General features: G+C 47.4%; 1 protein-coding gene across 3 annotated transcripts in view; it reads left to right on the top strand.

The window, feature by feature from the left end:
* maptb (microtubule-associated protein tau b) overlaps window positions 1–21421 on the top strand; it is a 554848-nt gene that overhangs the window by 64983 nt on the left and 468444 nt on the right. For 2 of the 3 annotated variants that reach the window (XM_068013097.1, XM_068013094.1), the window contains exon 4: window positions 1873–1932. The exons of the other annotated variant lie outside the window; for it this stretch is intronic. In XM_068013097.1, the coding sequence (XP_067869198.1) occupies window positions 1873–1932 (60 nt within the window). The remainder of the gene's footprint in view (window positions 1–1872; window positions 1933–21421) is intronic. 3 annotated transcript variants of the gene reach the window in all.

The following is a 21421-nucleotide window of genomic DNA, read 5'->3' as shown; positions in this document are numbered from 1 at the left end:
TCACCTCTATATTTTCGCGTGTTCCCTCTATTTTCCTATGTGTCATCTCAAGCTCTCTGTGTGTCCCCTCTATATTCCTTTGTGTCCCCTCTATCTCACTGTGTGTCTCCTCTGAATTCCTGTGTGACCTCTCTTTCTTTCTGTGTGTCCCCTCTATATTCCAGTGTGTCTCAACTATCTCCTGTGTGTCCCCTCTATATTCCTGTGTGTCCCCTCTGTATTCCTGTGTGTCCCCTCTATATTCCTGTGTGTCCCCTCTGTATTCCTGTGTGTCCCCTCTATATTCCTGTGTGTCCCCTCTGTATTCCTGTGTGTCCCCTCTGTATTCCTGTGTGTCCCCTCTATATTCCTGTGTGTCCTCTCTATATTCTTGTTTGTCCCCTCAATCCCCCTGTGTGTCCCCTCTGTATTCCTGTGTGTCCCCTCTATATTCCTGTGTGTCCTCTCTATATTCTTGTTTGCCCCCTCAATCCCCCTGTGTGTCCCCTCTGTATTCCTGTGTGTCCCCTCTGTATTCCTGTGTGTCCCCTCTATATTCCTGTGTGTCCCCTCTATATTCCTGTGTGTCCTCTCTATATTCTTGTTTGTCCTCTCAATCTTCCTGTGTGTCCCCTCTATATTCCTGCATGTCCCCTCAATCTCCCTTTGTGTCCCCTCTATATTCTTGTGTGTCCTCTCTATATTCCTGTGTGTCCCATCAATCTCACTGTGTGTCCTCTCTATATTCCTGTGTGTCTCCACAATCTCCCTGTGTGTCCTCTCAATCTTCCTGTGTGTTCCCTCTATATTCCTGAGTGATTCCCTTCCCACACATGGAGCAGGTGAATGGCCTCTCACCTGTGTGAACACGCTGGTGTATCAACAGGGTGGATGACTGAGCGAATCCCTTCCCACACAACACGCAGCACTTGAAAGGCCTCTCCGCAGGGTGAACACGTTGATGTATCAACAGATCCCTTTTACTTTTAAAGCTCTTCTCACATTCAGAACATAGGAAATATTCCTGAGTGCTCCTTCTATATTCCTATGTGTCCCCTCTATCTTCCTGTGTGTCCACTCTTTCTCCCCGTCTGTTCCCTCTGTATTCCTGTGTGCTCTCTCTTTCTCCCTGTGTGTCCTCTCTATTTTCCTGTCTGTCCTCTTTATCTCCCAGTGTGTCTCCTCTATATTCCTGTGTGTCCCCTCTATCTCCCAGTGTATCCCCTCTGTATTCATGTGTGTCCTCTCTTTCTCCATGTGTTGCCCCGCTATATTCCTGCATGTCCCCTCTATATTCCTGTGTGTCCCCTCTATATTCCTGTGTGTCCCCTTTATATTCCTCTGTGTCCTCTCTATCTCCCTGTGTGTCCCCTCTATATTCCTGTGTCTCCACTCAATCTCCCTGTGTGTTCCATCTATATTCCTGTATGTCCCCTGTATCTCCCTGTGTGTCCCGTCAATCTCCCTGTGTCTCCCCTCTATATTTCAGTGTGTCTCCACTCAATCTCCCAGTATGTCCCCTCTATATTCCTGCATGTCCCCTCTATATTCCTGCATGTCCCCTCTATATTCCTCTGTGTCCTCTCTATCTCTCTGTGTATCCCCTCTAAATTCCTGTATGTCCCCTCTATATTCCTCTGTGTTCCCCTATATTCCTGTGTGTCCACTCTACGTCTCTGTGTGTCCCCCCTATATTCCTTTGTGACCTCTCAATCTCCCTTTGTGTCCCATTAATATTCCTGTGTGTCCCCTCTATATTTCTGTGTCCCCTCTGCATTTTTCTTTCAGTGTATCTTAATTGTTGTGTCATTCTTCACTTACTCATTGATGTTCCATTCTCTGAATTATTTCTATATGTGGCTGTTTGGAATTGTTCCTACATTTGAAAATTAGTGGATCCGGCCGGTCTTACTGCAGCACCCTTGGATCTGACTTCACAAGAGGTCACAGCAGGTAAGAACACTCTCATGCTCTGCCTGCAAATGTAAGGATACTTCCCATTGTCTGCTGTCAATGCCCAGACATCTAATAAGCCAGAAGTTCAGTGATAGAAAGACAGTACCAGCTGACTGATACTGTTACACTGATCGAAGAATGAGGGTAAAATTCAACTTCCATTGGATAAAATGGGTGTGAGTTGTTTGGGTGCTCATTATGCACCCCTCCGTTAAAGTCAAATACGGTGAGCTGTATGTCTTTTTTTTATTCATTCGGGGGATGTGGGCGTCACTGGCCAGGCCAGCATTTATTGCCCATCTCTAATTGCCCTTGAGAAGGTGGTGGTGAGCTGCCTTCTTGAACCGCTGCAGTCCATGTGGTGTAGGTACACCCACAGTGCTGTCAGGAATGGAATTCCAGGATTTTGACCCAGCGACAGTAAAGTAATGATGATATAGTTCCAAGTCAGGATGGTACGTGTCTTGGAGGAGAACTTGCAGGTGGTGGTGTTCCCATGCATCTGCTATCCTTGTCCTTCTAGGTGGTAGAGGTTGTGGGTTTGGAAGGTGCTGTTGAAGGAATCTTGGTGAGTTGCTGCAGTGCATCTTATAGATGGTACACACTGCTGCCACTGTGCATCGGTGTTGGAGGGAGTGAATGTTGAAGGTAGTGGATGGGGTGCCAGTCAAGCGTGTTGCTTTGTCCTGGATGGTGTCGAACTTCTTGAGTGTTGTTGGAGCTGCACCCATCCAGGCAAGTGGAGCGTATTCCATCACACTCCTGACTTGTGCCTTGTAGATGGGGAGACAGGAGGTGAGTTACTCGCCGCAGCATTCCCAGCCTCTGATCAAAAAGGTCACAGACCTGAAACATTAACTTTGCTTCTCTCTCCACAGATGCTGCCTTACCTGCTGAATAATCCCAGCACTTTCTGTTTCTAGTTCAGATTTCCAGCATTTGCAGTATTTTGAGTTTATTATCCTAGCCTCTGACCTGCTCTTGTAACCATAGTATTTATATGGCTACTCCAGTTCAGTTTCTGGTCAATGGTAAGCCCCCAGGGTGTTGATAGTGGGGGTTTCAGTGATCATAATGCCATTGAATGTCAAGGAGAGATGGTTAGATTCACTCTTGTTTGAGATGGTCATTGCCTGGCATTTGTGTGGCACGAATGTAACTTGCCACTTATCAGCCCAAGCCTGGATGTTGTCCAGATCTTGCTGCATATGGACAGGGGCTGCTTCAGTGTCTGAACATTGTGCAATCATCAGTGAACATCCCCACTTCTGACCTTATGATGGAGAGATCATTGATGAAGCAGCTGAAGATGGTTGGGCCTAGGACACTACCCTGAAGAACTCCTGCTGTGATGTCCTGGAACTGAGATGATTGACTTCCAACAACTACAACTATCTTCCTTTGTGCTAGGTATGACTCCAACCAGTAGAGAGTTTTCCTCCGATTCCCATTGACTCCAGTTTTGCTAGGGCTCCTTGATGCCATACTCAGTCAAATGCTGCCTTGATGTCAAGGGCAGTCACTCTCACCTCACCTCTGGAGTTCAGCTCTTTTGTCCATGTTTGCACCAAGTCTGTAATGATGTCAGGACCTGAGTGGCCCTGACGGAACCCAAACTGAGCGTCAATGAGCAGGTTATTGCTGAGCAAGTGCTGCTTGATAGCACTGTCGACGACCCCTTCCATCACTTTGCTGATGATCGAGAGTAGACTGATGGGGCGGTAATTGGTCAGTTTGGATTTGTCCTACCTTTTGTGTACAGGACAAACCTGGGTAATTTTCCACATTGCCGGGTAGATGCCAATGTTGTAGCTGTACTGGAACAGCTTGGCTAGGGGTGCAGTTAGTTCTGGAGCACAATTCTTCAGTACTATTGCCGGAATGTTGTCACGGCCCATAGCCTTTGCAGTATCCAGTGCCTTCCCCCCTTAACGTAACAATAGAGAATGTGTGCTGGTATTCGACTGTTGTGAGACAAGTTAGTTTTACCCCACTGATGATGTGTTGTTGCAGTATTAATCCTGCTCAGAATGAAAGGAAGCACAGGTTCAGACAATTGGTGTATGCACTTGGCTGAAGCTACTATCTGTTGGATTATGACTGAACATCTCAAAATCGGAACACCCTCAAAATGTAACAATATCTGAAGCTGCAATTCCCATTCTTTTGAAAGTGGATCTGATAGTTAGGTACCAACCCTCCAGGATTGGCCTGGAGTCTCAAGGAATTAAAGGTTAATCTTCTGGACACTGCTGCGGGCAAACCCAGGGAACAATAATAGGGGCATTAAACAAAATCTTGTCTTTTTTTTCATTTTCTTTGAACTCTTCACTTTATTAGTGATGAAAATATTGAAACGAAAGTAAACAGCTCTTCAACTGGCAGGAAGGAACCATCCAATCATTTAATATGAGACTTTTTGCTTTCCAATTCGCTGTGGAATGGGACAAACTACAAGGATGGATGTGTTGGTGACCAATGGTGGAATTTTGATGGTGGGCGGAACAGTTGCAGGGAGGAAGTCATGTGATGATACATCCAGGACTATGACCAATCAGAGTTGGGGTTCTATGTCTGTAAATGTCTGTTGGAATAACAGTTTCATAAACTACAATTAGAACTGAAATGGTCGAATGTAACTGACAAGCCACAGCCCTGTTACTAACAGTAACTGACAAGCCTCAGCCCTGTTACTAACAGTAACTGACTAGCCTCAGCCCTGTTACTAACAGTAACTGACTAGCCTCAGCCCTGTGACTAACAGTAACTGACTAGCCTCAGTCCTGTTACTAACAGTAACTGACCAGCCTCAGCCCTGTTACTAACAGTAACTGACACGCCTCAGCCCTGTTACTAACAGTAACTGACCAGCCTCAGCCCTGTTACTAACAGTAACTGACTAGCCTCAGCCCTGTTACTAACAGTAACTGACTAGCCTCAGCCCTGTGACTAACAGTAACTGACTAGCCTCAGTCCTGTTACCAACAGTAACTGACCAGCCTCAGCCCTGTTACTAACAGTAACTGACACGCCTCAGCCCTGTTACTAACAGTAACTGACTAGCCTCAGTCCTGTTACTAACAGTAACTGACCAGCCTCAGCCCTGTTACTAACAGTAACTGACACGCCTCAGCCCTGTTACTAACAGTAACTGACTAGCCTCAGTCCTGTTACTAACAGTAACTGACCAGCCTCAGCCCTGTTACTAACAGTAACTGACGAGCCTCAGCCCTGTTACTAACAGTAACTGACTAGCCTCAGCCCTGTTACTAACAGTAACTGACTAGCCTCAGCCCTGTTACTAACAGTAACTGACTAGCCTCAGCCCTGTGACTAACAGTAACTGACTAGCCTCAGTCCTGTTACTAACAGTAACTGACCAGCCTCAGCCCTGTTACTAACAGTAACTGACACACCTCAGCCCTGTTACTAACAGTAACTGACTAGCCTCAGTCCTGTTACTAACAGTAACTGACAAGCCTCAGCCCTGTTACTAACAGTAACTGACTAGCCTCAGCCCTGTTACTAACAGTAACTGACTAGCCTCAGCCCTGTTACTAACAGTAACTGACGAGCCTCAGCCCTGTTACTAACAGTAACTGACTAGCCTCAGCCCTGTTACTAACAGTAACTGACTAGCCTGAGCCCTGTTACCAACTGTAGCTGATTAGCCTCAGCCCTGTTACGAACAGTAACTGACAAGCCTCAGCCCTGTTACTAACTGTAACTGACTAGCCTCAGCCCTGTTACTAACTGTAACTGACTAGCCTGAGCCCTGTTACTAACTGTAGTTGACAAGCCTCAGCCCTGTTACTAACAGTAACTGACTAGCCTCAGCCCTGTTACTAACAGTAACTGACTAGCCTCAGCCCTGTTACTAACAGTAACTGTCTAGCCTCAACCTTGTTACTAACAGTAACTGACTAGCCTCAGTCCTGTTACGAACAGTAACTGACTAGCCTCAGCCCTGTTACTAACTGTAACTGACTAGCCTGAGCCCTGTTACTAACAGTAACTGACCAGCCTCAGTCCTGCTACTAACAGTAACTGACTAGCCTCAGTCCTGTTACGAACAGTAACTGACTAGCCTCAGCCTTGTTACTAACAGTAACTGACTAGCCTTAGTCCTGTTACTAACAGTAACTGACTAGCCTGAGCCCTGTTACTAACTGTAACTGAGTGGCCTCAGCCCTGTTACTAACAGTAACTGACTAGCCTGAGCCCTGTTACTAACAGTAACGGACTAGCCTGTGCCCTGTTACTAACAGTAACTGACTGGCCTCAGCCCTGTTACTAACAGTAACTGACTAGCCTCAGCCCTGTTACTAACAGTAACTGACTAGCTTCAGTCCTGTTACTAACAGCAATTGTCTAGCCTGAGCCCTGTTACTAACAGTAACTGGCTAGCCTCAGTCCTGTTACTAACAGTAACTGACTAGCCTGAGCCCTGTTACTAACAGTAACTGACTAGCCTCAGTCCTGTTACTAACAGTAACTGACTAGCCTGAGCCCTGTTACTAACAGTAACTGACTAGCCTCAGTCCTGTTACTAACAGTCACTGACTAGCCTCAGCCCTGTTGCTAACTGTAACTGACTAGCCTCAGCCTTGTTACTAACAGTAACTGACTAGCCTTAGTCCTGTTACTAACAGTAACTGACTAGCCTGAGCCCTGTTACTAACTGTAACTGACTGGCCTCAGCCCTGTTACTAACAGTAACTGACTAGCCTGAGCCCTGTTACTAACAGTAACTGACTGGCCTCAGCCCTGTTACTAACAGTAACTGACTAGCCTCAGTCCTGTTACTAACAGTAACTGACTAGCCTGAACCCTGTTACTAACTGTAACTGACTAGCTTCAGCCCTGTTACTAACAGTAACTGACTAGCCTGTGCCCTGTTACTAACAGTAACTGACTAGCCTCAGCCCTGTTACTAACAGTAACTGACCAGCCTCAGTCCTGTTACTAACAGTAACTGACTAGCCTGAGCCCTGTTACTAACTGTAACTGACTAGCTTCAGCCCTGTTACTAACAGTAACTGACTAGCCTGAGCCCTGTTACTAACTGTAACTGACTAGCCTCAGCCCTGTTACTAACTGTAACTGACTGGCCTCAGCCCTGTTACTAACAGTAACTGACTAGCCTGAGCCCTGTTACTAACAGTAACTGACTAGCCTCAGCCCTGTTACTAACTGTAACTGACTGGCCTCAGCCCTGTTACTAACAGTAACTGACTAGCCTGAGCCCTGTTACTAACAGTAACTGACTAGCCTCAGCCCTGTTACTAACTGTAACTGACTGGCCTCAGCCCTGTTACTAACAGTAACTGACTAGCCTGAGCCCTGTTACTAACAGTAACTGACTAGCCTCAGCCCTGTTACTATCTGTAACTGACTGGCCTCAGCCCTGTTACTAACAGTAACTGACTAGCCTCAGCCCTGTTACTAACAGTAACTGACCCGCCTGAGCCCTGTTACTAACTGTAACTGACTAGCCTGAGCCCTGTTACTAACAGTAACTGACTGGCCTCAGCCCTGTTACGAACTGTAACTGACTAGCTTCAGCCCTGTTACTAACAGTAACTGACTTGCCTGAGCCCTGTTACTAACTGTAACTGACAAGCCTCAGCCCTGTTACTAACAGTAACTGACTGGCCTCAGCCCTGTTACTAACAGTAACTGACTAGCCTGAGCCCTGTTACTAACTGTAACTGACTGGCCTCAGCCCTGTTACTAACAGTAACTGACTAGCCTGAGCCCTGTTACTAACAGTAACTGACTAGCCTCAGCCCTGTTACTAACTGTAACTGACTGGCCTCAGCCCTGTTACTAACAGTAACTGACTAGCCTGAGCCCTGTTACTAACAGTAACTGACTAGCCTCAGCCCTGTTACTAACTGTAACTGACTAGCCTCAGCCCTGTTACTAACTGTAACTGACTGGCCTCAGCCCTGTTACTAACAGTAACTGACTAGCCTCAGCCCTTTTACTGACAGTAACTGACTAGCCTGAGCCCTGTTACTAACAGTAACTGACTGGCCTCAGCCCTGTTACGAACTGTAACTGACTAGCCTGAGCCCTGTTACTAACAGTAACTGACTGGCCTCAGCCCTATTACGAACAGTAACTGACTAGCCTCAGCCCTGTTACTAACTGTAACTGACTGGCCTCAGTCCTGTTACTAACAGTAACTGACTGGCCTCAGCCCTGTTACTAACAGTAACTGACTAGCCTGAGCCCTGTTACTAACTGTAACTGACTAGTCTCAGCCCTGTTACTAGCAGTAACTAACTAGCCTGAGCCCTGTTACTAACAGTAACTGACTGGCCTCTGCCCTGTTACTAACAGTAACTGACTAGCCTCAGCCCTGTTACTAACAGTAACTGACTCGCCTGAGCCCTGTTACTAACTGTAACTGACTGGCCTCAGTCCTGTTACTAACAGTAACTGACTAGCCTCAGTCCTGTTACGAACAGTAACTGACTAGCCTCAGCCCTGTTACTAACTGTAACTGACTAGCCTGAGCCCTGTTACTAACAGTAACTGACCAGCCTCAGTCCTGCTACTAACAGTAACTGACTAGCCTCAGTCCTGTTACGAACAGTAACTGACTAGCCTCAGCCTTGTTACTAACAGTAACTGACTAGCCTTAGTCCTGTTACTAACAGTAACTGACTAGCCTGAGCCCTGTTACTAACTGTAACTGAGTGGCCTCAGCCCTGTTACTAACAGTAACTGACTAGCCTGAGCCCTGTTACTAACAGTAACGGACTAGCCTGTGCCCTGTTACTAACAGTAACTGACTGGCCTCAGCCCTGTTACTAACAGTAACTGACTAGCCTCAGCCCTGTTACTAACAGTAACTGACTAGCTTCAGTCCTGTTACTAACAGCAATTGTCTAGCCTGAGCCCTGTTACTAACAGTAACTGGCTAGCCTCAGTCCTGTTACTAACAGTAACTGACTAGCCTGAGCCCTGTTACTAACAGTAACTGACTAGCCTCAGTCCTGTTACTAACAGTAACTGACTAGCCTGAGCCCTGTTACTAACAGTAACTGACTAGCCTCAGTCCTGTTACTAACAGTCACTGACTAGCCTCAGCCCTGTTGCTAACTGTAACTGACTAGCCTCAGCCTTGTTACTAACAGTAACTGACTAGCCTTAGTCCTGTTACTAACAGTAACTGACTAGCCTGAGCCCTGTTACTAACTGTAACTGACTGGCCTCAGCCCTGTTACTAACAGTAACTGACTAGCCTGAGCCCTGTTACTAACAGTAACTGACTGGCCTCAGCCCTGTTACTAACAGTAACTGACTAGCCTCAGTCCTGTTACTAACAGTAACTGACTAGCCTGAACCCTGTTACTAACTGTAACTGACTAGCTTCAGCCCTGTTACTAACAGTAACTGACTAGCCTGTGCCCTGTTACTAACAGTAACTGACTAGCCTCAGCCCTGTTACTAACAGTAACTGACCAGCCTCAGTCCTGTTACTAACAGTAACTGACTAGCCTGAGCCCTGTTACTAACTGTAACTGACTAGCTTCAGCCCTGTTACTAACAGTAACTGACTAGCCTGAGCCCTGTTACTAACTGTAACTGACTAGCCTCAGCCCTGTTACTAACTGTAACTGACTGGCCTCAGCCCTGTTACTAACAGTAACTGACTAGCCTGAGCCCTGTTACTAACAGTAACTGACTAGCCTCAGCCCTGTTACTAACTGTAACTGACTGGCCTCAGCCCTGTTACTAACAGTAACTGACTAGCCTGAGCCCTGTTACTAACAGTAACTGACTAGCCTCAGCCCTGTTACTAACTGTAACTGACTGGCCTCAGCCCTGTTACTAACAGTAACTGACTAGCCTGAGCCCTGTTACTAACAGTAACTGACTAGCCTCAGCCCTGTTACTATCTGTAACTGACTGGCCTCAGCCCTGTTACTAACAGTAACTGACTAGCCTCAGCCCTGTTACTAACAGTAACTGACCCGCCTGAGCCCTGTTACTAACTGTAACTGACTAGCCTGAGCCCTGTTACTAACAGTAACTGACTGGCCTCAGCCCTGTTACGAACTGTAACTGACTAGCTTCAGCCCTGTTACTAACAGTAACTGACTTGCCTGAGCCCTGTTACTAACTGTAACTGACAAGCCTCAGCCCTGTTACTAACAGTAACTGACTGGCCTCAGCCCTGTTACTAACAGTAACTGACTAGCCTGAGCCCTGTTACTAACTGTAACTGACTGGCCTCAGCCCTGTTACTAACAGTAACTGACTAGCCTGAGCCCTGTTACTAACAGTAACTGACTAGCCTCAGCCCTGTTACTAACTGTAACTGACTGGCCTCAGCCCTGTTACTAACAGTAACTGACTAGCCTGAGCCCTGTTACTAACAGTAACTGACTAGCCTCAGCCCTGTTACTAACTGTAACTGACTAGCCTCAGCCCTGTTACTAACTGTAACTGACTGGCCTCAGCCCTGTTACTAACAGTAACTGACTAGCCTCAGCCCTTTTACTGACAGTAACTGACTAGCCTGAGCCCTGTTACTAACAGTAACTGACTGGCCTCAGCCCTGTTACGAACTGTAACTGACTAGCCTGAGCCCTGTTACTAACAGTAACTGACTGGCCTCAGCCCTATTACGAACAGTAACTGACTAGCCTCAGCCCTGTTACTAACTGTAACTGACTGGCCTCAGTCCTGTTACTAACAGTAACTGACTGGCCTCAGCCCTGTTACTAACAGTAACTGACTAGCCTGAGCCCTGTTACTAACTGTAACTGACTAGTCTCAGCCCTGTTACTAGCAGTAACTAACTAGCCTGAGCCCTGTTACTAACAGTAACTGACTGGCCTCTGCCCTGTTACTAACAGTAACTGACTAGCCTCAGCCCTGTTACTAACAGTAACTGACTCGCCTGAGCCCTGTTACTAACTGTAACTGACTGGCCTCAGTCCTGTTACTAACAGTAACTGACTAGCCTCAGCCCTGTTACTAACTGTAACTGACTAGCCTCAGCCCTGTTACTAACTGTAACTGACTAGCCTGAGCCCTGTTACTAACAGTAACTGACTAGCCTGAGCCCTGTTACTAACTGTAACTGACTAGCCTGAGCCCTGTTACTAACAGTAACTGACTAGCCTCAGCCCTGTTACGAACAGTAACTGACTAGCCTGAGCCCTGTTACTAACAGTAACTGACTAGCCTCAGCCCTGTTACTAACTGTAACTGACTAGCCTGAGCCCTGTTACTAACAGTAACTGACTAGCCTCAGCCCTGTTACGAACAGTAACTGACTAGCCTGAGCCCTGTTACTAACAGTAACTGACTAGCCTGAGCCCTGTTACTAACTGTAACTGACTAGCCTGAGCCCTGTTACTAACAGTAACTGACTAGCCTCAGCCCTGTTACGAACAGTAACTGACTAGCCTGAGCCCTGTTACTAACAGTAACTGACTAGCCTGAGCCCTGTTACTAACTGTAACTGACTGGCCTCAGCCCTGTTACTAACTGTAACTGACTAGCCTGAGCCCTGTTACTAACTGTAACTGACTGGCCTCAGTCCTGTTACTAACTGTAACTGACTAACCTGAGCCCTGTTACTAACTGTAACTGACTAGCCTCAGTCCTGTTACTAACAGTAACTGACTGGCCTCAGCCCTGTTACTAACAGTAACTGACTAGCCTGAGCCCTGTTACTAACTGTAACTGACTAGCCTGAGCCCTGTTACTAACAGTAACTGACTAGCCTGAGCCCTGTTACTAACTGTAACTGACTGGCCTCAGCCCTGTTACTAACAGTAACTGACTAGCCTGAGCCCTGTTACTAACTGTAACTGACTAGCCTGAGCCCTGTTACTAACAGTAACTGACTAGCCTGAGCCCTGTTACTAACAGTAACTGACTGGCCTCAGCCCTGTTACTAACAGTAACTGACTAGCCTAAGCCCTGTTACTAACTGTAACTGACTGGCCTCAGTCCTGTTACTAACTGTAACTGACTGGCCTCAGTCCTGTTACTAACTGTAACTGACTGGCCTCAGTCCTGTTACTAACAGTAACTGACTAGCCTCAGCCCTGTTACTAACTGTAACTGACTGGCCTCAGTCCTGTTACTAACAGTAACTGACTAGCCTGAGCCCTGTTACTAACTGTAACTGACTGGCCTCAGTCCTGTTACTAACTGTAACTGACTGGCCTCAGTCCTGTTACTAACAGTAACTGACTAGCCTCAGTCCTGTTACTAACAGTAACTGACTAGCCTCAGCCCTGTTACTAACTGTAACTGACTGGCCTCAGTCCTGTTACTAACTGTAACTGACTGGCCTCAGTCCTGTTACTAACAGTAACTGACTGGCCTCAGTCCTCTTACTAACTGTAACTGACTGGCCTCAGTCCTGTTACTAACAGTAACTGACTAGCCTCAGCCCTGTTACTAACTGTAACTGACTGGCCTCAGTCCTGTTACTAACTGTAACTGACTGGCCTCAGTCCTGTTACTAACAGTAACTGACTGGCCTCAGTCCTGTTACTAACTGTAACTGACTGGCCTCAGTCCTGTTACTAACAGTAACTGACTAGCCTCAGCCCTGTTACTAACTGTAACTGACTGGCCTCAGTCCTGTTACTAACAGTAACTGACTAGCCTGAGCCCTGTTACTAACTGTAACTGACTGGCCTCAGTCCTGTTACTAACTGTAACTGACTGGCCTCAGTCCTGTTACTAACAGTAACTGACTAGCCTCAGTCCTGTTACTAACAGTAACTGACTAGCCTCAGCCCTGTTACTAACTGTAACTGACTGGCCTCAGTCCTGTTACTAACTGTAACTGACTGGCCTCAGTCCTGTTACTAACAGTAACTGACTGGCCTCAGTCCTCTTACTAACTGTAACTGACTGGCCTCAGTCCTGTTACTAACAGTAACTGACTAGCCTGAGCCCTGTTACTAACTGTAACTGACTGGCCTCAGTCCTGTTACTAACTGTAACTGACTGGCCTCAGTCCTGTTACTAACAGTAACTGACTAGCCTCAGTCCTGTTACTAACAGTAACTGACTAGCCTGAGCCCTGTTACTAACTGTAACTGACTGGCCTCAGTCCTGTTACTAACAGTAACTGACTGGCCTCAGTCCTGTTACTAACTGTAACTGACTAGCCTCAGCCCTGTTCCTAACAGTAACTGACTAGCCTCAGCCCTGTTACTAACTGTCGTTATTGGCCTGCACTTTCTGGATGCTGAGGTTGACATTATTAAATTCAGCCTCCAGTCAGCTCGCCATCCCAGCATGCAGTTAGCGTAGCTCTCCGGTAACCGAAATCTGAGATCTGAAGAGCCCGATCTCTGAAGTTGTGTTAAGAGTGAATTATACTGCTCGAAGCTGCTATGTGTATCAATTGCACAATTCCGTCATTCTAAAAAAATAGCCTCATCTCTAAATATATACCACTTCAGATTATTTGTGAGAGTGTTTTATGCTGATGGTCCTCTTGAAAGTAGACACCTTGCAGAATGGTGACCAGTTTTTGGGTGCTCCTGTTACAAAGATGCCACACCCAGCTTGGCCACAAGTAATGTGGAGCACACCTGAACTGGCTTCCACCTGACCTGCCTATATTTCCAGCTTTAGGTTGTCACACTCAGTCCAACATTCTTCCAATGTGAGCATGTGCCTCAAAGTGAGGGAAGAAAGCCAACCATTACTTCTAGTACTAACTAACTCATACTCCAAGCCTAACCAATACTGCAGATCAAACCAGTACTGCAGGCCTATTTGGAACTATCGGCCGAACTGGAGTAACAGGCCTAACCAGTGTTAGAAGCTTAACGATTGCTACAGACCAGAAGGCATCCACCTCCTAGTTTATCTAGGCACAAAGGTTATACCTGGTCCCGAGCAGAGTAAGGCTCATTTATCATTACCCTCTATATTATTGTTACTAACCCTCCAGTATTCTCCCGGGGACTGCAGGAATTGAAGATTAATCTCCTATACACTGCAGCAGGCAAATCTGGGAGAAGGTTCATAGGGGCATTAGAGAAAATGTGTTATTTTTCATTTTCTTTGAACTCTTTAATATATTAATTATAGAAATATTGAAAAAGAGCAAAAAAGCTGTTTGATTCTCTGGGCCTTTGGGGGTGAGAGGTCTTGTGATGAAATCTCCAGGATTGCGTTCAACCAGAGTTGGCAACCCCACCCCATATTTGGGCCACCACCAAGCTGAGACCAGAGGTGAGGTGAGAGTGACTGCCCTTGTCATCAAGGTAGTGTTTGACTGACAGTGCTATCAAGGAGCCCTGGTAAAATTGAAGTCACTGGGAATCAGGGGTAAACTCTCCACTGGTTGGAGTCATACCTAGCACAAAGGAAGATGGTTGTGGTTCTTGAAGGCCAATCATCTCAGCCCAAGGGCAGCACTGCAGGAGTTCCTCAGGGTAGGCCCAACCATTTTCAGCTACTTCATCAGTGACCTTCCGTTGAACATAAGGTCAGAGTGGGGATGATTGCACAGTATTTAGTACAATTCGCAACTCCTCAGATACTGAAGCAGTCAGTGCCTGCATGCAGCAAGACGTGGACAACATTCAGGCTTGGGCTGATAAGTGGCAGGTAACTTGGTGCCACACAAGTGCCAGGCAATGACCATATACAACAATAGAGAATCTAACAATCTTCCCTTGACATTCAATGGCATTACTATCGCTGAAACCCCCACCATCAAAATCTTGTGCATTATCAAAGAACAAAGAACAAAGAACAAAGCACAGGAACAGGCCATTCGGCCCTCCAAGCCTGCGCCGATCTTGATGCCTGTCTAAACTAAAACCTTCTGCACTTCCGGGGTCCGTATCCCTCTATTCCCATCCTATTCATGTATTTGTCAAGATGCCTCTTAAACGTCGCTATCATACCTGCTTCCACCACCTCCCCCGGCAGCAGGTTCCAGGCACTAACCACCCTCTGTGTAAAGAACTTGCCTCGCACATCCCCTCTAAACTTTGCCCCTCGCACCTTAAACCTATATCCCCTAGTAACTGACTCTTCCACCCTGGGAAAAAGATTCTGACTATCCACTCTGTCCATGCAACTCATAACTTTGTAAACCTCTATCATGTCGCCCCTCCACCTCCGTCGTTCCAGTGAAAACAATCTGAGTTTATCCAACCTCTCCTCATAGCTAATGCCCTCCAGACCAGGCAACATGGATGGCGCAGTGGTTAGCACCGCAGCCTCACAACTCCAGCAATCCAGATTCCGTTCTGGGTACTGCCCGTGCGGAGTTTGCAAGTTCACCCTGTGACTGTGTGGGTTTCCACTGGGTGCTCCGGTTTCCTCCCACAGCCAAAGACGTGCAGGTTGATAGGTAAATTGGCCATTGTAAATTGCCCCCAGTGTAGGTAGGTGGTAGGAGAATTGAGGGAAGATGGGGATGTGGTAGGGAATATGGGATTAATGTAGGATTAGTATAAATGGGTGGTTGATTGTCGGCACAGACCCGGTGGGCCGAAGGGCCTGTTTCAGTGCTGTATCTCTCTATGACATGCTGTTAAACCTCTTCTGTACCCTCTCCAAAGCCTCCACATCCTTCTGGTAGTGTGGCGACCAGAATTGTCTGCAATATTCCAAGTGTGGCCTAACTAAGGTTCTGTACAGCTGCAGCATGACTTGCCAATTTTTATACTCTGTGCCCCGACCGATGAAGGCAAGCATGCCGTATGCCTTCTTGACTACCTTATCCACCTGCATTGCCACTTTCAGTGATCTGTGGACCTGTACACCCAGATCTCTCTGCCTGTCAATACTCCTAAGGGTTCTGCCATTTACTGTATACTTCCCACCTGTATTAGACCTTCCAAAATGCATTACCTCACATTTGTCCGGAATAAACTCCATCTGCCATTTCTCCGCCCAAGTCTCCAACCGATCTATATCCTGCTGTATCCTTTGACAATCCTCAACACTATCCGCAACTCCACCAACCTTTGTGTCGTCTGCAAACTTACTAATCAGACCAGCTACGTTTTCCTCCAAATCATTTATATATACTACAAACAGCAAAGGTCCCAGCACTGATCCCTGTGGAACACCACTAGTTATTGACAAGAAACTTAACTGCACCAGCCATATAAATGCTGTGGCTACAAGATCAGGTCAGAGGCTGAGAATTGTGGGACGGGTAACTCACCTCCTGTCTCCCCAAATCCTGTCCATTATCTACAAGGCAAAAGTCAGGAGTGTGATGGAATACTGTCCACTTGCTTGGATGAGTGCAGCTCCTAAAACACTCAAGAAGCTCCAGACAAAACAGCCCACGATCGCCAACCTATCCACCACCTTAAACATTCACTCCCTCCACCACTAGCACAAAGTAGCAGCAGTGTGTACCAACTACGAGAAGTACTGCAGCAACTTGACAAATCTCCTTCGACAGCACCTTCCAAACCCACGACCTCTACCACCCAAAAGGACAAGGGCCGCAGGCGAATGGGAACACCACCGCCTGCACGTTCCCCTCCAAGTCACATACCATTCTGACTTAGAACTATATCACCGTTTTTTCACTGTCATTGGGTCCAAATGCTGGAACTCCCTCCCGAACAGCACTGTGGGTGTACCTACCCCACATGGACTGCAGCGGTTCAAGAAGGCAGCTCACCACCACCTTCTCAAGAGCAATTAGGGATGGGCAACAAATGCTGGCTTTGCCAGGGATGCCCACATCCCAAGCATGAATTAAAAAAATTAGATAGGGCATGTTAGGGCACCAACCTTGTTTCCATGTAACACCGTCCTGAGAAACAAGGGCTCCTCACCCCTGGCAGATCCGTGGAATTTCCAAGGCATTTCCTCAGCCATTTTTCGTTAGGTTTGCTCTTAGGAAGCATGCGCTTCCCAACCCAAAGCGAAGGAAAGTTGGCCCAGTGAGCAGGCTGTGCAGCAGGCCTGTGATATTGTTTTATGTTTGTGCTATCTCCTCTCCCCCACCCACCTTCTCACCACAGCCAGCAGCACTGGAGAACTTTTAGGAGCCAAATTTATTATCAGAGAATGAGACAGATCACAAACCCTCTGGACATGAGCAGCATGCACAATTTAATGTTCTGAGTGAGGAACCTTTAACCAAAGTATATGAAGCTCACTCCACATAAGGACATTGATGGGCCCAGGACTCGATAAAACCAAGTCTTAACCCAGTGCTCCTGTTAAACATTAAGGAAGGAGGACCGGGGTGATAGAGAGAGAAAGAGAGAGAGAGAGAGAAAGAGCGCTAAGCAGACAGAACAAAAATTAGGACAGACACGGAGAGGAAGAAGAGAGGAGAGTGGAAGAGGGAGAAAGACAAAAGTGACAGGATGAAACAACGAGGAGAGAGGGATGAAAGAGGAGAGAGGAAAAAGGTAGAGGGAGAGAGAAACAGATACAGATAGAGACATCACAGTTGTTACAGAACAGAAGGAGGCCATTTGGGCCATTGTGCCTGCACTAGCTCTCTTGAGTGAGCAATTCATGTGGTGTCATTCCCCTGCCTTCTCCCTGTAACCCTGCACATTCTTTCCTGTCAGGTAACTATCTAACTCCCTTTTGAAAGCCTTGATTGAACCTGTCTCACCACACTCTTTTTAGTTTAATTTAGTTTACAGATACAGCACTGAAACAGGCCCTTCGGCCCACCGAGTCTGTGCCGACCATCAACCACCCATTTATACTAATCCTACACGAATCCCATATTCCAATAACATCCATACCGGTCGCTATATATTTCCCTACCACCTACCTATACTAGGGGCAATTTATAATGGCCAATTAACCTATCAACCTGCAAGTCTTTGGCATGTGCTCTCTGGCTGTGCATTCCAGATACTAACCACTTGCTGCATAAAAATGTTTTTCATCATGTCACCATTGCTTCTTTTGCCAATTACCTTAAATCTGTGCCCTCTAGTTCTTGATCCTTTCACGAGTGGGAACAGTTTCTCCCTTTTTACTCTTTCCAGACCACTCATGATTTTGAATACGTCCATCAAATCACTTGTCAGCCTTCTCTTCTCCAAGGAAAACAGTCCCAACTTCTGCAATCTGTCTTTGTAAATGAAGTTCCTCATCCCTGGAACCATTCTCATCAATCTTTTTTGCACTCTCTCCAATGTGTTTGCAGCTTTCCTTAAATGCTGCACCCAGAACCAGACGCAATACTCCAGCTGAGGCCGAACTAGTGTCTTATACAAATTCAACATAACCTCCTTGCCCCTATTAACAAAGCCTAGGATACGGAATGCTTTATTGATCGTGCTCTCAACCTGTCCTGCCACCTTCAATGATTAATGCACATATACACCCAGGACCCTCTGCTCCTGCATCCCCTTTAGAATTGTACCCTTTATTCTATATTGTCTCTCCATGTTCTTCATACCAAATGAATCATTTCACATTTCTCTGCATTGAACTTCATTTGCCACCTGTCTGCCCATTCCACCAACTTGTCTATGTCCTTTAGAAGTTCTACACTATCCTCCTCACAGTTCACAATGCTTCCAAGTTTTGTATCACTTGCAAATTTTGAAATTGTGCCCTGTACACCAAGGTCTAGGTCATTAATATATATCAGGTAAAGCAAGGATCCCAACACTGATCCCTGGGGAACTCCACTACAAACCTTCCTCCAGCCCGAATAACATCCATTAACCACTACTGTTTGTTACCTGACACTCAGCCAATTCTGTATCCATGTTGCTACTGTCCCTTTTATTCCATGAGCTATAACTTTGCTCACACGTCTGTTGTGTGGCACTGTATCAAATGCCTTTTGGAACTCCATATACACCATATCAACCGCATTGTCCTCATCAACCCTCTCGGTTACCCCTTCAAAAAGCTCCAACAAGTTAGTTAAACATGATTTTTCCTTAACAAATCCACACTGGCTTTCTTAATTGACCCACATTCGTAGAGAATGATCATGAGAGGCAGAGGGAGAGAGTAGAAAGAGAGGAGACAGTGTGGAGAGGGGGAGAGAGTAGAAAGAGAGGAGACATTGTGGAGAGGGGGAGAGAGAGACAGAGAGGAGACAGTGTGGAGAGGGGGAGAGAGAGACAGAGAGGAGACAGTGTGGAGAGGGGGAGAGAGAGACAGAGAGGAGACAGTGTGGCAAGGGGGAGAGAGAGACAGAGAGGAGACAGTGTGGAGAGGGGGAGAGAGAGACAGAGAGGAGACAGTGTGGAGAGGGGGAGAGAGAGACAGAGAGGAGACAGTGTGGAGAGGGGGAGAGAGAGACCGAGAGGAGACAGTGTGGAGAGGGGGAGAGAGTAGAAAGAGAGGAGACTGTGTGGAGAGGGGGAGAGAGAGACAGAGAGGAGACAGTGTGGAGAGGGGGAGAGAGTAGAAAGAGAGGAGACATTGTGGAGAGGGGGAGAGAGAGACAGAGAGGAGACAGTGTGGAGAGGGGGAGAGAGTAGAAAGAGAGGAGACATTGTGGAGAGGGGGAGAGAGAGACAGAGAGGAGACAGTGTGGAGAGGGGGAGAGAGTAGAAAGAGAGGAGACATTGTGGAGAGGGGGAGAGAGAGACAGAGAGGAGACAGTGTGGAGAGGGGGAGAGAGTAGAAAGAGAGGAGACATTGTGGAGAGGGGGAGAGAGAGACAGCGAGGAGACAGTGTGGAGAGGGGGAGAGAGTAGAAAGAGAGGAGACAGTGTGGAGAGGGGGAGAGAGAGACAGAGAGGAGACAGTGTGGAGAGGGGGAGAGAGAGACAGCGAGGAGACAGTGTGGAGAGGGGGAGAGAGAGACAGAGAGGAGACAGTGTGGAGAGGGGGAGAGAGACTCCGAGAGGAGACAGTGTGGAGAGGGGGAGAGAGAGACAGAGAGGAGACAGTGTGGAGAGGGGGAGAGAGAGACCGAGAGGAGACAGTGTGGAGAGGGGGAGAGAGAGACAGAGAGGAGACAGTGTGGAGAGGGGGAGAGAGTAGAAAGAGAGGAGACAATGTGGAGAGGGGGAGAGAGAGACAGAGAGGAGACAGTGTGGAGAGGGGGAGAGAGAGACAGAGAGGAGACAGTGTGGAGAGGGGGAGAGAGAGACAGAGAGGAGACAGTGTGGAGAGGGGGAGAGAGAGACAGAGAGGAGACAGTGTGGAGAGGGGGAGAGAGAGACCGAGAGGAGACAGTGTGGAGAGGGGGAGAGAGTAGAAAGAGAGGAGACTGTGTGGAGAGGGGGAGAGAGAGACAGAGAGGAGACAGTGTGGAGAGGGGGAGAGAGTAGAAAGAGAGGAGACATTGTGGAGAGGGGGAGAGAGAGACAGAGAGGAGACAGTGTGGAGAGGGGGAGAGAGTAGAAAGAGAGGAGACATTGTGGAGAGGGGGAGAGAGAGACAGAGAGGAGACAGTGTGGAGAGGGGGAGAGAGTAGAAAGAGAGGAGACATTGTGGAGAGGGGGAGAGAGAGACAGAGAGGAGACAGTGTGGAGAGGGGGAGAGAGTAGAAAGAGAGGAGACATTGTGGAGAGGGGGAGAGAGAGACAGCGAGGAGACAGTGTGGAGAGGGGGAGAGAGTAGAAAGAGAGGAGACAGTGTGGAGAGGGGGAGAGAGAGACAGAGAGGAGACAGTGTGGAGAGGGGGAGAGAGAGACAGCGAGGAGACAGTGTGGAGAGGGGGAGAGAGAGACAGAGAGGAGACAGTGTGGAGAGGGGGAGAGAGACTCCGAGAGGAGACAGTGTGGAGAGGGGGAGAGAGAGACAGAGAGGAGACAGTGTGGAGAGGGGGAGAGAGAGACAGAGAGGGAGCGAGAAATCAATTAAATAAAATGTAACCACTCTGGGGCTGGATTCAACTGAGATCACATTGTGACCTCCATGTCACTCATCTGGAGAAAGGTGCAGGTGGTCCTGTCATTTATCATGTTACACAGTCCGAGAGTCAGCTTCCAAAATAAACTCAGCACCGTTTTAATTCCTGTAAATACTGTGTAATAATAACTTATTGCATTGTTGGCATTGCTACATTTGGAAATTCAAGACCTTAAAGTGCGAATTCATCACTTTGGTTTGAAACTGTCTTTTATTCCAGTGCATCTCACTCAGAGAGATGGTTACTTATTCTCCACGTGAGAGCATCACGGACAGTTGGGGACGGTTGGGGGGGGGCGGTGGTGGGGAGGAGGTTTGGTTGGGAGGGGGTCAAAACTGAAATGCACGTTTTTCTGGTGCAAACGTGAAAATGTGGAAAATTTCTGAATCCTTGTATCAGAGATAGTGTGCTGGGTCTAGGTTACAAAACACTGAGGCTTCATGGAAGGCCCACCGAGCAGCCAAGGCCTCACGAATCACATTGTGGGTGCGGATAGAGTGGACTTTAGCCAGGTTGAATCATCAGCCAATGCTGGACAGATATTCCTGCAGAGGCCAGCATATATTTAAAACAATCAGGTCAATCTGAAGGAAATATCAGCCTTAGGAGTGTCTGCAGGGTTGAGGTGAAAAGGGAATTTTAATG

Source organism: Heterodontus francisci, chromosome 33 (genome assembly GCF_036365525.1).
Source record: "Heterodontus francisci isolate sHetFra1 chromosome 33, sHetFra1.hap1, whole genome shotgun sequence".
In the NCBI taxonomy this organism is placed as follows: domain Eukaryota; kingdom Metazoa; phylum Chordata; class Chondrichthyes; order Heterodontiformes; family Heterodontidae; genus Heterodontus; species Heterodontus francisci.
Note: the sequence above shows the minus strand (reverse complement) of the source record. Positions and strands in the feature narration are given on the sequence as shown.